This window comes from Python bivittatus, unplaced genomic scaffold (genome assembly GCF_059951505.1).
Source record: "Python bivittatus isolate LINGU-HERP-01145 unplaced genomic scaffold, Pbiv_v1 ctg000080_np1212, whole genome shotgun sequence".
NCBI lineage: Eukaryota > Metazoa > Chordata > Lepidosauria > Squamata > Pythonidae > Python > Python bivittatus.
The window spans coordinates 76110001-76123580 of NW_028277035.1; the positions used below are offsets into that span (position 1 = coordinate 76110001).

The following is a 13580-nucleotide window of genomic DNA, read 5'->3' on the forward strand; positions in this document are numbered from 1 at the left end:
CCTTTTCTATATGTTATTACAGACATCTCAACAGTGAACACGCGCTGGATGATAGAAGTACAGCCCAGTGTAGAGTACAGATGCAAGTTGTACAACAGTTAGAGTTGCAGGTAAAAACAGTATTTTATATTAATATTGCCTCAGTATAAATTGTCACTAGAAGAGAGAGTTTTGCTTTGCCCTGTTCTACTTTGAAAAAGCGCTTTCAGAATTTACTAGATTAATTTCTAAATGCTATTGCAGAGATTGTAGCTTGGCTTCCTCTTTGCTATAACTTTAAAAAGAAATTGAAGCTTGAGTGCACTAAATTCTTTGCAATTATCAGTACATGTTGAATATGTCTTACACTCACAGTCTGGTTTGGTGATGAATGTGCATGCACACGGTGTACAGAATGGGTGGAAATAGCCCATGTTGGTTTTTAAATCTTGACCAAGATTAGATTGTAAATGACTTTACTCACTGACCTAGAACATTATTTTTATCATATACTTTATTATTATAATTTAAAACCCTGATTTATGTCAGTGCCCCAATCTATTTACATATAATCAGTTTCTAATGGATTTGTTAAAGGAATAAAATTAGAATTTATAAAGATGTGCAATTGCTATATTATTACAACCCGTTAATATAAGGAAATTTAAAAACGCACTCACACCCTGTCTGAATATGCCTAAATGCTTTTCGTGGCCTAACTTTCTTTGTGTGAAAGACAGTAAGCAAAAGGACAGCCAAAGAAGGCAAATTAAAAGAATGTTGTACATTACATAGCTACCATTCCTCAAAAAATGTGTCCTGTTTTGTATGCAAGATGACACTGTAGAGATATATGGAAAGCCGTGGGCTAACTGCGGAAGATAATTACATTTGGAATTTTACTGAGTTAGTCATTCAGAGCTTCAAATAATTTTCAAGAAAAATCAACTTAAACTTTTTGTTGTTACTTTTCCTGATAATTATAATTGATATTTTATATCATAACTTACTTTTTGAAAATCCCTTTTATCTTCTTATCTCAAAACTGAATATCTTTTTGGTCCCATAACCTATATTTTACTTCCTGTAAAATTGTTGTCATGTCATGTCTATGATATGCTTTCTCCCCAATGCAACTTAAGAAAAGCCTTCCCGCCCCCCGCCCCCCATCCCAAATATAACAATGTTCAAATACCAGTATTTCAACACAGTTAATTAAGAGCTGTAGAACAGCTGTAACGCAGTCTACTTTTGGCTCTGGCATGACTACAACTGGAAAACAGACCTTGACGGTTTTTGATTGAATTTGTACATCACACTAGGAAAAAGATTTTCTACCCCTGCATTGGTCCCAAACTGGAACGCAGGTAGTTTTCTTTAGAAGTTTTCAGGAAAAACTAATTTCATTCAAGCTTAAATAAAAACAAATTTCATTCAAGGCTCTCACTACTCATATAAATGGAATTTATGTAAGTATATAAATGGAATTTATATAAGTAGTGAGAGCTTTGAATGAAATTTGGAATTTAGAACACAGATAGGGGGTTAAAGGAAGTACAAAATTAGTCCCTGTCCAATTAATGAATTATCCTGTTGTTAGTTATATTTGAGTTTCCAATTACCAATCACTATCCAGTAGTAAAATTGATTTTGTGTCATTATCTTTATTCTGCCCTGTGACAGTTTTGATGCAATAAATGGAGGTCTTCCAGGAGACCCAGGCAGAGAATGCAGTAAACTCCATAAACTTTGCTTTCCTTCCTGTTAACAATTTTATTTTTCCAAAAGCTGAAGGAAAGAGAAAGATGATATGCTTAACTACAGGGATATCTCACTTGGACTCAGTCTTTGATTTCAGGGCTGTTATTCTACAGATTGCTAAAGATCTTAACTTATTTTGACCATTTCCATATATGGGGTCAGTCTCCACATGCCATAGGATAAAACTACCTGCGTTCCAGTTTGGGACCATTGCAGGGGTAGAAGATCTTCTTCCTAGTGTGATGTACAAATTCAATCAAAAACTGTCAAGGTCTGTTTTCCAGTTGTAGTCATGCCAGAGCCAAAACTAGACTGCATTACAGCTGTTTCCTAGCAGAAGACATTTGCATTAGCTCCCTGCCAAATTTCTGCAAGATTTCTTCCAACATCTATATGGCTAGTAAACAGTGGGATGCAGGGACTAATATTACTAGCCCAGGACAGACCTGACAAAAAGGCTATGGCCTAAAAGGTGTCCGTGGATCCAGAACGAAGAATCTGGAAGTTCATATTTGACACCAGTATGTAGAACGGCATTGAGAAATAGGCTAGAACTCTATTACATGATAATGACTTAGTTCAAATGTAATGTTATTTGTCCAGCAATTATATGTGAAGCTTTTTTGAAAGGAAGGAAGGAGTGAGTTGCTGTGGCTGTGCTTACTCATTGCTTAGGACACTTGTCTCATTCCTCCTCCTAACTCCTGAAGTTCAGGTCCTGTAAGGGAAATGCTAGCTTGACTGCTTGCAGCTCTCACCTGCTAGTCCAGACAAAATAAGCAGTGCCTTGTCAATTTCCCTCTTCCATTCCACATCAAACAAATATACCAGTCTGCTTGGTTGTTCTTTTTCCTCTTTTGAGGAGGGGAGTGATGGTTCTAGTATTTTTATTGCTACTGGAGCTGCAGCAGGACAGCTTGGGACAGTCATTGTTGCTCCTTGTGCTCAGCATCTCAAGTTGACAGAAGGGAAGATGATCATAAATCACCTTCAGATACCTTTGGAGGATTTCAAGGAAGAAAATGTATGACATGAAATCCCACCAAAATAATAGCAGGGGTGGGATTGGTAGCAAAATTAATTTCATAAATAATCACCATGAAAGTGGTTTACAAGCTATACGTTTTCAAAATGGTTAGGAACAGAAATTATAGTTGAAATCATATTATTCAGTATTTAATACAGGTAGTCCTCAGTTAACAATGGTATTTGGGACTAGCAACTCGATCGCTAAGCAACGCGGTCATAAAGCGCAACATCACATGACCATGCCGACTTATGACCACAGTTCTGGCAGTCCCAGTTGCGATTCTTAAGCGAATCCCACATAGTCGTTAAGCGTGACATCACATGATCACCATTTGTGATCTGCTGCTGGCTTTCCTTGTTGACTTTGCTTGTCAGAAGCCAGCAGTGAAGGTCGCAAATGATGATCATGTGGCTGCAGGACACTGCAACTGTTGAAATTGCGAGCTGATTGCCAAGCACCCAAATCGCAATCATGTGATTGTGGGGATGCTGTGATAGCTGCAACTTTGAGGACTGGTCATAAGTTTCCTTGTTCAGCACCATTGTAACTTTGAACAGTCACTAAATGGTAGTTAACTGAGGACTACCTGTATGTTGATTTTATTGGAGGAGCTGGTATGTACCCTTATGATAAGATAGCTTGGCTGGGCAAGTTGGCCATAGTTTCCTCTAGGAATTCAGCATTTGTGATGTATCTGTTAATCAGGTTATTCATGTTATTAATATGCTGAATTGGGTAGGATATTTTTGTATCTTCATTCCTATTAAGCCCAGCATGTTTTGTATGCCAACTAGATGGCATAAGGAGTAATGGAGCCTAGTTTTAGCCTCAAGGAAGATAACACTATAATAAGAGAGTTGATGTTCTTTTTCAAGAGCAGAACAATGGATCTGCCATCCTACATTGATTTACTGTATAGCAACTGGTAATAGTTTATAGTTGGGCGAGGTATAAAACCTAATCAATTTTCTGATCAGATGAAGAATTCCCCAATGGGAATTTGAAAATTCTGGATTCCAAAATACTGGATCCATTTAAACTTTGGCCTTAGTTCTTTTCAGAAGGACTGGGCACAAAACAATATTCATATCTTGCTCCTATCTTTCCTCTCATTTTCACTCAGAAAAAAAAGCCTTCATTTGAATCAGGCAATAATATCAGGCCAGAGGAATAAGTTTCACACAGGAGAGATTTTTTAGGCCTGTAATTTAGTTGGCAGTTCGCAGTATCATAGTGAAAAATGATTCAGTCACTGGGTCAGCCACTTCAAACAAGTAGGTAGGTATCTAGTGCAACTCTTACCTTGCAGTGTTTCCTGTAGCCACTAAACTTCCATAAAGCAGGCCCTATTCTCATTCATTCTCTCGCTCTCTTACACATACACAAACACGGATGCTCCTGTGTGCATACCTCAGTCAACCACAGCAAAATCTCATGCGCATCTGGGAGTATAACCATGAATGCATTATAATAACCCCAAGGCATGAATAGACCATGTGGGTTTGCCAGATATGGTTGGACTATACCAACCATCCCCCACACCCGCTGCCATGCTGGCTGGAGCTAATGGGACATAGAATTGTAAAATACATGGAAAATTAGGACTTCATCCTGGATTTTTGCCCTGCTGATTATGGAAGCATTATCACTTTCCTGAATCAGTCAAAGTGGCAAGAATTAGAAACTTGCTGGTACTGTTAAGACTGAGTATTATGGATGATTCCATCTATGCGTGGAGGGTCTCTAGTTTGGAAAGTTTAGAATTCATAGGGAACATGCAAGATTCTTTTTCTCTTTCTGCCCCTGGAGACAGCGAAATAATACTTTTTAAATGGTGCTGAGTCATCAAGTAGTTTTTTATTACGTTTTAGTAAATGGTTTAGGTGTATGAGCTACCACTTTTAAAATCTGTGAGACTGTAAAAAGGTAAAGCATTTTGAAAAACCTCTTGAAAAAAAGGAACATGATATTTTAACTTTTTGTTTTTGATTTTGTTTTTTGTTTTAATTTACTGGGGCTTCTCTGTCGCTCCAGTACACCAGAGTTCTGAGTCATATCAATATGCCTGCCTGGATGTTTCATCAATAGAATGAAAAGGCTGGTGTGGGAGAGAATTTTGTCAGGGGCTAGAGCTACACTTGTATTTTATGTTTAAAACCACAGGTCAGTAGGAGAACAACCTCCAGAATTCATGCCAGTTGGCTCATGAGTTACAAATCAATTTTAATAAGTGCATCACCCAATCTGTACTAAAAGACAAAACTGGGTCACAAAAAACCATACTCAGCTACAATCCTCCTAGCTTCAAGCAAATGTGAAAAAGAAAGCTTGTTGATTTTTCTCCACCGAAGTGTAATCTATTCTATAAGAGAACAAACATTTACCTTCTGTAAATGGTTGCCTGTCCCCTTCCCTAAAGCTGACACTGTTCATTTAACATTTTACATTTCAGCCTCATACCTTAATAGAGGGTATGTAGCCAAGTTTTAAAAAGTATGGAGTGGGATGTTTAAGAAAAGGAGGAGGAGGAGGCAACTTTTAAAGTCACCTAGGAGTCCCTTGCGGTTTGTCTCCTAGCATTCATGTGGAGAGGGCTGGTTAGTAAATGCAATTCCTTCGTGTCTTTTTCTCCCTCATCGCTTCAGCAACCCCCCTGGAGCCTGAAGGTCTAGACCTCCTTCAGTCAAGACCTCTAATGCATCTTAGCAAAAAGCTGATACCCACCACCAAAAGTTTTGTTTTGCTTTAAAAAATGGCAGGGAGGGGTCTTATCACATTTCCAAGTCACAGGGAAGTAATGCTATGCACTTTTCCTGTCATGCGCCAGCTACCGTGCCAGGGTTTAAATAGAGAAGAACCATTCTGGATTCTGTTCACAAAAGTCACGTTTACATTTCTCGTTCCTGTTCAGCTGGCAAAAGACAAGGAGCGCCTGCAAGCTATGATGACCCACCTGCATGTGAAATCAACTGAACCAAAAGCTGCCCCTCAGCCTGTAAGTACCTCCACAGAGTAAATAAAGCTTTGCCTCCACCATGTCTTTCTATCTGAGAGAGCAGCACAAATGCAGGCCATTTTGAAATAACAAGATTAGCAAACCCTTTATTACTCAGGGACCGTCAGTGGAAAGATAGCTGGGTTAGTCTGTGTTGTAATGAACACGACATAATGAATAGCCTTGTGGCATCTTAAAAACTAAGATTTATTGTACTGTTAGCTTTCTTGGATAACAGCACACTTTTTGAACATTATTCAGGAAATAAATTCACTAGAACATTAGCAGACTAGGGTGTTCCCCATAATTTGGTTGACACGCCTGTCCACTACTTATTTCTTAGCAGAGGGGCTTCCCTTAGCTTCTACTGGTCCACCTAGTTAAGGATTTGATTTCTGGGAAAACTGGAAAATAATGTCTTTTCCAGGAAAACAGGTGCAAAGTAATTGTTTTATGTCTGTAATGTGTACTGCAATTTTTTTTTTCTCTTTCAACGATAACTATTATCAGGAGAGGAATAAACCTTAAAAACCTCATATTTAAAAGGTTGGGGGGCATTAGCTTTTAAGATAAGCAAGTTTGATTTTGATATGTAAATTATATTTTAATTTAAGATAGAGCATTTTATTCAAATCCCTGATCCCTTTCCCTGTTTTAATACATCTATGTGCAGATTTTTTTTGTGGAGTAGAGTATTTTTTGAGTGGTAAAAATAGTGTGATTGTTTTTAAAATATAAGGCAGAGCTAAGAGATTCATTTTGTGTAACCTTATCTTCCAACATCTGGAACTTCCATGACAGCTTGGACCATATGAAATACGTTTATTTTGTTTTCTTTTCATGGATCCATCCCCAAATGTGCTCCTAAATTCTCTAACAGATAATAGCAGCACTTCTGCAGTCACATCAAGAGGCATGTAGATCCTAGGAGAGTGTAAATCATTGGAAAAAGTACTTTGAATAACAAGTGAAGTAAAGCTACTTGAAGTGTTGAGACAACTGCATCCTCACAAAGGTTTGGGACAACTACTTTGAGGATTTCCCTTGTGCATGCACAGAAGATACATTAGCTGGTACTGGCGGCAAACAACAGATGCATGTACAGACAACCTGGGAAAAACTCTCAAAGCTACATACCAAACCTTCAGGAGGATGTGGTTACTTTGATGCATACGCGAGTGGTGCTCCATTCATTGCTAGAACTGTTCTACAAATGATTTGCAGAGCCCTGGATTACCTCCCTCACAGTTCTCTAGCAGAGCACCATCTGGCTCATACCAAATGTGAGACTTTAAGTAGAATTTCAGTACTAGAATCTTGCAACAGATGGTGTACTTCGGAGGGTGAGCTGTGGATAACTATTATCCCTCCATCTTCCTCCCCAGAAAGACATACCAAAGGAAGGTACACCAACCAGCATGGCCAAATGTCAGTTGCAGGATGAAAATATCTGAAGGCCCATTTCCCCTCTGATCTGTCTGAAGGCAAGTGCAATATGGCCAGAACAGTTTAGTCAGTTTTCCAGTGCTCACTACTCAAAATTCAGGAATTTTTGCTAATAAACACTAGCAGTACCGATTAGAGATCCCACAGTAAGGACTGCTGCACAACCAATAAGTGGGCCAGCTCAGAAGGAAATAAAATGGACCAAAGGGAAGGAAGGATGCACTGTCTTGATCAGTATTAAAAATGTTTTACATTCTGGAAAATTATAGCTTTGATGGGGCCTCCCACTAAATTTATTTTTAACTGTTCTATTGAAAATGCTGTGCCACTAGTCAACATTATCTCTCAGTTGCTCAGCACAGTGTTTCTCTATTAAAAGAAATAGGCATGAATATTTTTGACTGAAAAATTAATAGCTTTTGAATTCATACACAGCAGGTTTCTTTTCCAAAGCAGTCCAATATCACTGCACAGCACTTGTATAACCATTTATTTAGAGGCCAAGTCAAACCTTTGACAGCTAGGGCAGTGTTACAAGCCAACATAAAGAACTCCAAGATGTAAACCAACAATAGGCAGTCTGTGTGAGGTTTGCCATTGTCAAATACATAGATTGTTTGGATTAGTTTATGTAAATGTACTGTTGTATTACCCTTTGGAAAAAAAAGATCACATTTGTGTATGAAAAGTGGTTTCGTTCATAGGCAGCATTATAAATCCTTATCCTTTAACGTACACGTTAGAAGTAAAAATTGGTGCCTGACAGGACTATATTGTGTGACACTCTGTTATTGGATTGAAACAGCCTTCTTTTCATTTATTGAATATAGGAAATTTTATTACAGATATCATCAGATAAATCAGAAATTATTAAAATATGTATAAGTGAAGGATTCAAAAATTAATTATAAAATGTAGAAATATAGTATTTTGCATATATGCTGTCCCTGCAAGGACAGGGGGAGAATAATACAGGTATCACAGAGTCGATGTCTGGCCTTTTTAAACTCAGCAGCATATAATTCTGGCTAGAAGAGAGCTGATGACCAATAGCACAGCACACGATCCTCTTTACACCTTGTAACTAATGTTCTTTTCTCCTCCTAACCAGATGTAAGGTGTAAGTTAAGTTTAATATTTTCTATTTAAAAAACCTGGGATTTAAAATTACAACTTGGTCATTTTGGATCAGGGGAAAGTTGGTGAGAATTTCAAAAGCTAGCATTGCCTACCTTAAAATAGTCGTAATAATCTCAAAGACAGGTAGAACTTTGTTGGGCAATGAATTCCTTTGTCGAATATGATTTGGTTATCATAGGTGTTTCTCACAGGATCAAACGTAGGAGTGCATGAAACAGAACATCTAGAGTTGATTGTTCCACGGAATGCAATGTCTTGAGTGTTCAGTGTTCAGTCGGAACGCAATATGGCACATTTTGAGCGTTCTGGCCCTGGGAAGTAATTAATCCAAGTTGAGTTGGTTTGATTCTGCAAATAGCCCCAAACATTCCCATGAAGAATACCATATACGCCACTGCTGTGGTGCTGAAAACTATCTGTGTTCGTGTCCTCATGGCTTTGTGAGGAGAGGCTCTTCCTGATTTCCTCTACTCAGCCTAGTTTATCTTCATATGCTGAAGTGAGACTCCATTTATGTCCAAGCATTGCACAATATAATTAGAAAACTACCTCAGTACTGGACACTGGTATTTTTGATTGTCATGGGCGCTCTCATTAGATTTCCATATGTATGTATGTATATGTGACAGAAACGCAAGCATTTATATTCTAACGTAATAATGCAGTAATCCATTATTTTCAAGCATTCCTGCTGATGAGATGGTAGAGGAAAAGTAAGGGCCAGATGCTATTAGATGGCACTGCATAGCTACAAATTGCTACTCCTGCATTCTTCTTTCTTTGGCTTTTTTTGTTTTTTTGTTTTTTTTGCATACCTGGCAATACATTCATCTTTATAGAGCTGACATAACTGTTGGCTATTTTTTTATATATTTTCCTTTACCCTAACCACAGCAATTAGGATTGTTTTGAAATCCTGTTTTTAGCAACTGTAAAAACAAAGCATTAAAAATAGCCTTTTAACTGTGAGGTAATGACTGAGCATTTTAGCTGCTATAGCTGTACTTTATAGTTTGAAAAATAATGATATGTAGCAATAAAAAAAAAAAGATTTGTAAATGCAACACACAAAAGCTGTTTTTATATACTGTTTTTCATTAAGTCCCACTCTTCAACTTGGGTTTCCTTTAGTATCCCTGCCAATAACAACACCTGCTAAGTGTTCACTGCCTGCCAAATTTTGTGTTGCATGTAGTTATATATATATTTTCTAAAGATTTGTACGTAAAATGTTCATGGGTGAAATCTAACAGTCCCGACACCCATCCACTTTCAGGGCCTCACTGAGAGTAGGACCATTCAATTCACAATTCCCAAGACCCCATTACAGGAACCGTTTCAGCCCCAGGCAAGAGGGCGAGCACCCCTGGTGGAGAAATCCGTGGCTTAAAGCACCACAGATGGCCTCAGAAAAGCTTGCTGGATTTTTACACAGAAGAATATGCCACACGTCCCCTGCTATCTTCCTTGCCGCTTGGTTGCTGGTTTTGTACATTTCTTTCAGTCTTAGACCAATGTAAGCTATTTTAAAAACAAAACATAAATTATATTTATAGTGTGTTTCCCATTCAGTAGGAGTTCAGGGAGCAGTAGGGAGGGCTGAGGGTTCCCCCCCTCACCTTACCTTTAATGCAAATAAGATATTTCTTTTGTCATATTTTTTTCCAAATTATTTTAGCTTTCCAAATGCTCAGCTGGCCAGGTAGGGAATGACTATTTCAAGTTGCATTAGTGCAGGCTTAAAGGGACAACAAAATAAGAATTTGGAGAAAAGGAAGTATGTGCATTATGGATAGCTTTGCTCGTGCATTGTAATACAATAATAGTATATATGTATCCATGTGTCGGGGTGTGTGAGAGAGAAAGCAAGTATAAAAATGTATGATCATTAGTACACATCTCATACCTTATTGTTAAAGCCCTTTGGTAGTGAAAATTGCAACACAATAGAAGATGTTCTAGAAACAAAAAAAGCAAACTAATTTATATTTCTGAATATTCTTCTGCTGGTATAGAATTTGTTCCTAGCAGAACACAAAGACAACTGTTTTTTTAACAATAGAGAGAAAGATTACTTGTTAATTCCTTCTCTATCCTTTACAGTCCAAAAATTATAGTTCTTACTGTAATAACTGAAGATACCAACAGAGCATAAGGCCACTGGTAATAGAGCCTGCCTCAAAAACTTGCTTCTGTTAGTAACTTCTGTTAGCCTCTAGCAACACAGTACTTCATCAAAATAAATTGCAGCAATCCTTGCATGGGAAAAGTCTTTATCAACCACTTCTCAAATCCGAGCAATGTGTTTTTAAGCAGAAATTTATTTAAATAAATAAATGTATGTGGCCCGTTAATCAAGAAAATAAACTCTATTATCATTAGCCATTTCTGATCTTTGCCCCATAAAATAGTCATTAGTTAACTGTAGGCCTTTTTCATTGTTGATTGTTTAAACAATGAATGTTTAATAAATTATAATGAGATTAGTAGTTTAATACTGCAACAAAACCATTCATGACGTAGTTCTGCTCCAGTTCACAACTGATATCTGTATTTGAGGCAGTGAAAGCAGCACGTTATCAAGTGTCCTTGGCGTAAAATGTTCTCTTCTGCACTCTGTTGTGGAAACTCCGAGAGGCTATCCTTACAGAAGAGCTCGAAAAGCAAAACTTTCATAGTAAGTGACAAGTCATGGTTTCATTAGCATGTTCCATCTGCCTATTCAGCAGCTACCTTTGGTGAAGCACAAAGCTCCCTGGGTTTCTGCTCCCACTGCTTTCCCTCTCTACTACCCCTTTCCCCTCAGACTGCAGTCAGGTTTAATTTGGGAACTAGGTTCTTTTAGCAAATTAGCAATTAGAAAAATGTTGTGGGAATATGTATATGTGTCATTAGTTTTCCTGCAAATTAATAGCAAGAGCAGAGGTCAGGCAGAGATTCTCCACTTGACTGCAGTTCCTCTGTCAAGATTTCGCACTTTGCTTTGGAACGGCCACAGATGCTGAGAGCCACAGTCTTCCTCTAGGAACAGTCTTTTAATGAGTTTACCTCGTAGCCATTATTACAAATATTACTGCCTCTCCCTTCCCCTTGAAATAAAATTACTGTTTCTACAAAATATTCCAGTGACATCTTACACCGCTGCACATTGACGGTAGGGTCATTCGGATGTAGTGTTTAATCATTAGATCACCTCCATAAGCATCTCCTAATTAGAGTCCTTACAATACAATTTTATCTGGTAATTAGCCGAGATTGGCTGCTTCCTCTGTAGCTTATTAGTGGCAGCCTAGCAGTGGGTGTGAATCACAGTGTCATTTGTCAAGCCTGTTAAAGGCTGGGCCCCCCCCCCTTTGCTCTTCTTCATTTTCTGTGTTTATTTCTAGTTGTATTACCTACCCTGACTGCCTCAAGAAATTTAACTCAATTCAAATTATTTAACTGGAGAACATTGACCTTTGGGCCTCCACCCCCTCCCCCAGCTTCCTAGTAGAAACAGATTAAATGTTTAAGCTTTTAAACAGTAAAAACAGAATTGAACTTGTTTGAAATTGAGTGGTTTGAACAGTAATGAGGAAACAGTATCTGTGCTCTTTCCAGCAGGAGAGCCAATCTTCTGAGTGTGTGCAGTGCAAGAACACTGGAAATTGATTCAGATTTGCTTATGCTGTTTAAAACGCCCACTTTAAGAGCAGAGATAAAATAGAGGAGATTCAATTTCTTAGTGAGACTTTGCATTGTTGTTGTTCCCGTGCTTTTTATCATATGTGATGGATGGATGGATGCCAGAAGGGCGTAGCAAAATGCAATCAGCCAGTTCTCCCAAATAAAAGAACGTAAGATAGCCTATCTGCACTTTCCTTTTTGCATAAGTTAGTATTTGAAGGCAGATACCTTGTGTTTTCAAGCGAGAATGCAGTCATAGGTCATTTCGAAGTCTGTGACTGTCATCTCATGTCACTGCAGTACTGTTTTGAAAGCAAAATCATCATACAATAAGAACCTGAGACAAGCCTAAGATAAAAGTTCCAGACCAACATTCCCATAGTATACTTCAATACTCCATTGTCATTTGGGCATCTGATGGGTAGAAAAGCATCTTCTAAATCAGAATTTATTTATTTTTTTAAATCCCTTTTCGACAAATTAATTTTATCACTCCACCTTTCTCTGCTTCTTCTCTATCAAGTTGTGTGAGGATTGGTTTTCTTTCTTAACTCCCCCTGTGATGTTTACATTCCAGAAATACACAGACATTCAGATAGATGCTGTTGGCCGCAAATAATAGCCGGAAAAGAAAAAGAGCTTGGGAGGAATCTGTGTCCTCCGCCCCCACCCCATTGCTGCTTTTGCTAATGAAATGCTGTTCTTTGTTATATGCACAAATGAAGGAACAGTTCGTCAGAAGGAAGTGTACCTAAGAAAATGGAATGAAGAGGGACACTCTCAAGTTCTGCTTCCCAATTCTAAGTATCCCAAGTGTCTGGAGTAAGGGCAGTTGTGTCGCCTCTCCCCCAGTAATGGGAGAGCTTTTTCAGGCGCCTCCTGAATTCTGATAGTAGCTATATTGATCCCTGAATAGGGTTGTCTGCTGACATCAGCCAAACAAGTGCTTCTGAGTTCACATGGACTAACAGTTCTTTCCTACTGTCTACCCTCCAGAAGTTTTATTTATTTACTCCCTCCATCTCTGTCAACCCATCATGATAATTTCCTTTAAATAGCTTTGAGAGCTTGGTTCAGTCTGTTTTTCTGAATCTGATTCCGATACAAAATTTGCATTACCAAAGTAAAAATGTATATGCATGATTCAGTTAAGCATTTTTTTTTCCTGACAGTTGACTTGTCATGGTGATTACCTGGGGATATCTTATTCTCTTATATGTGAACATTTGTAGATTTTATATATCGATTTATTTTGTTTAGTTTTTCTGTAACCCAGCCCATTTCAAGTATTCAAGTTAGAGTGCAAATAAGAAGATATATTATTTGTAAAATATCCAGGTAACTCTAACAAAAAAACATATGTGAGAGACATTATTGATTGTTTGTGTTAAATCAACAGAAAGAAAATTAATAAGGAATCCAGTGGTCACAACTTTTTTTTTTCAACTAATTATTTCTCATGAAAATGCCCTAACACCATAGATGAAACAAAAAGAACATTTAAATTTTAAAACTGTTATTTATAACAATAACAACAATTCTTAAGATATTAGAAAAAGAGTT

The 13580-nt window shown here is 37.8% G+C and overlaps 1 protein-coding gene across 13 annotated transcripts in view; it reads left to right on the forward strand.

Annotated features, from left to right (window-relative positions):
• The window catches only part of FOXP1 (forkhead box P1), a 636434-nt gene that overhangs the window by 598656 nt on the left and 24198 nt on the right, over positions 1-13580 (forward strand). For all 13 annotated transcript variants that reach the window (XM_088134348.1, XM_088134346.1, XM_088134345.1 and 10 more), the window contains 2 exons: positions 23-110; positions 5682-5765. In XM_088134348.1, the coding sequence (XP_087990474.1) occupies positions 23-110; positions 5682-5765 (172 nt within the window). The remainder of the gene's footprint in view (positions 1-22; positions 111-5681; positions 5766-13580) is intronic.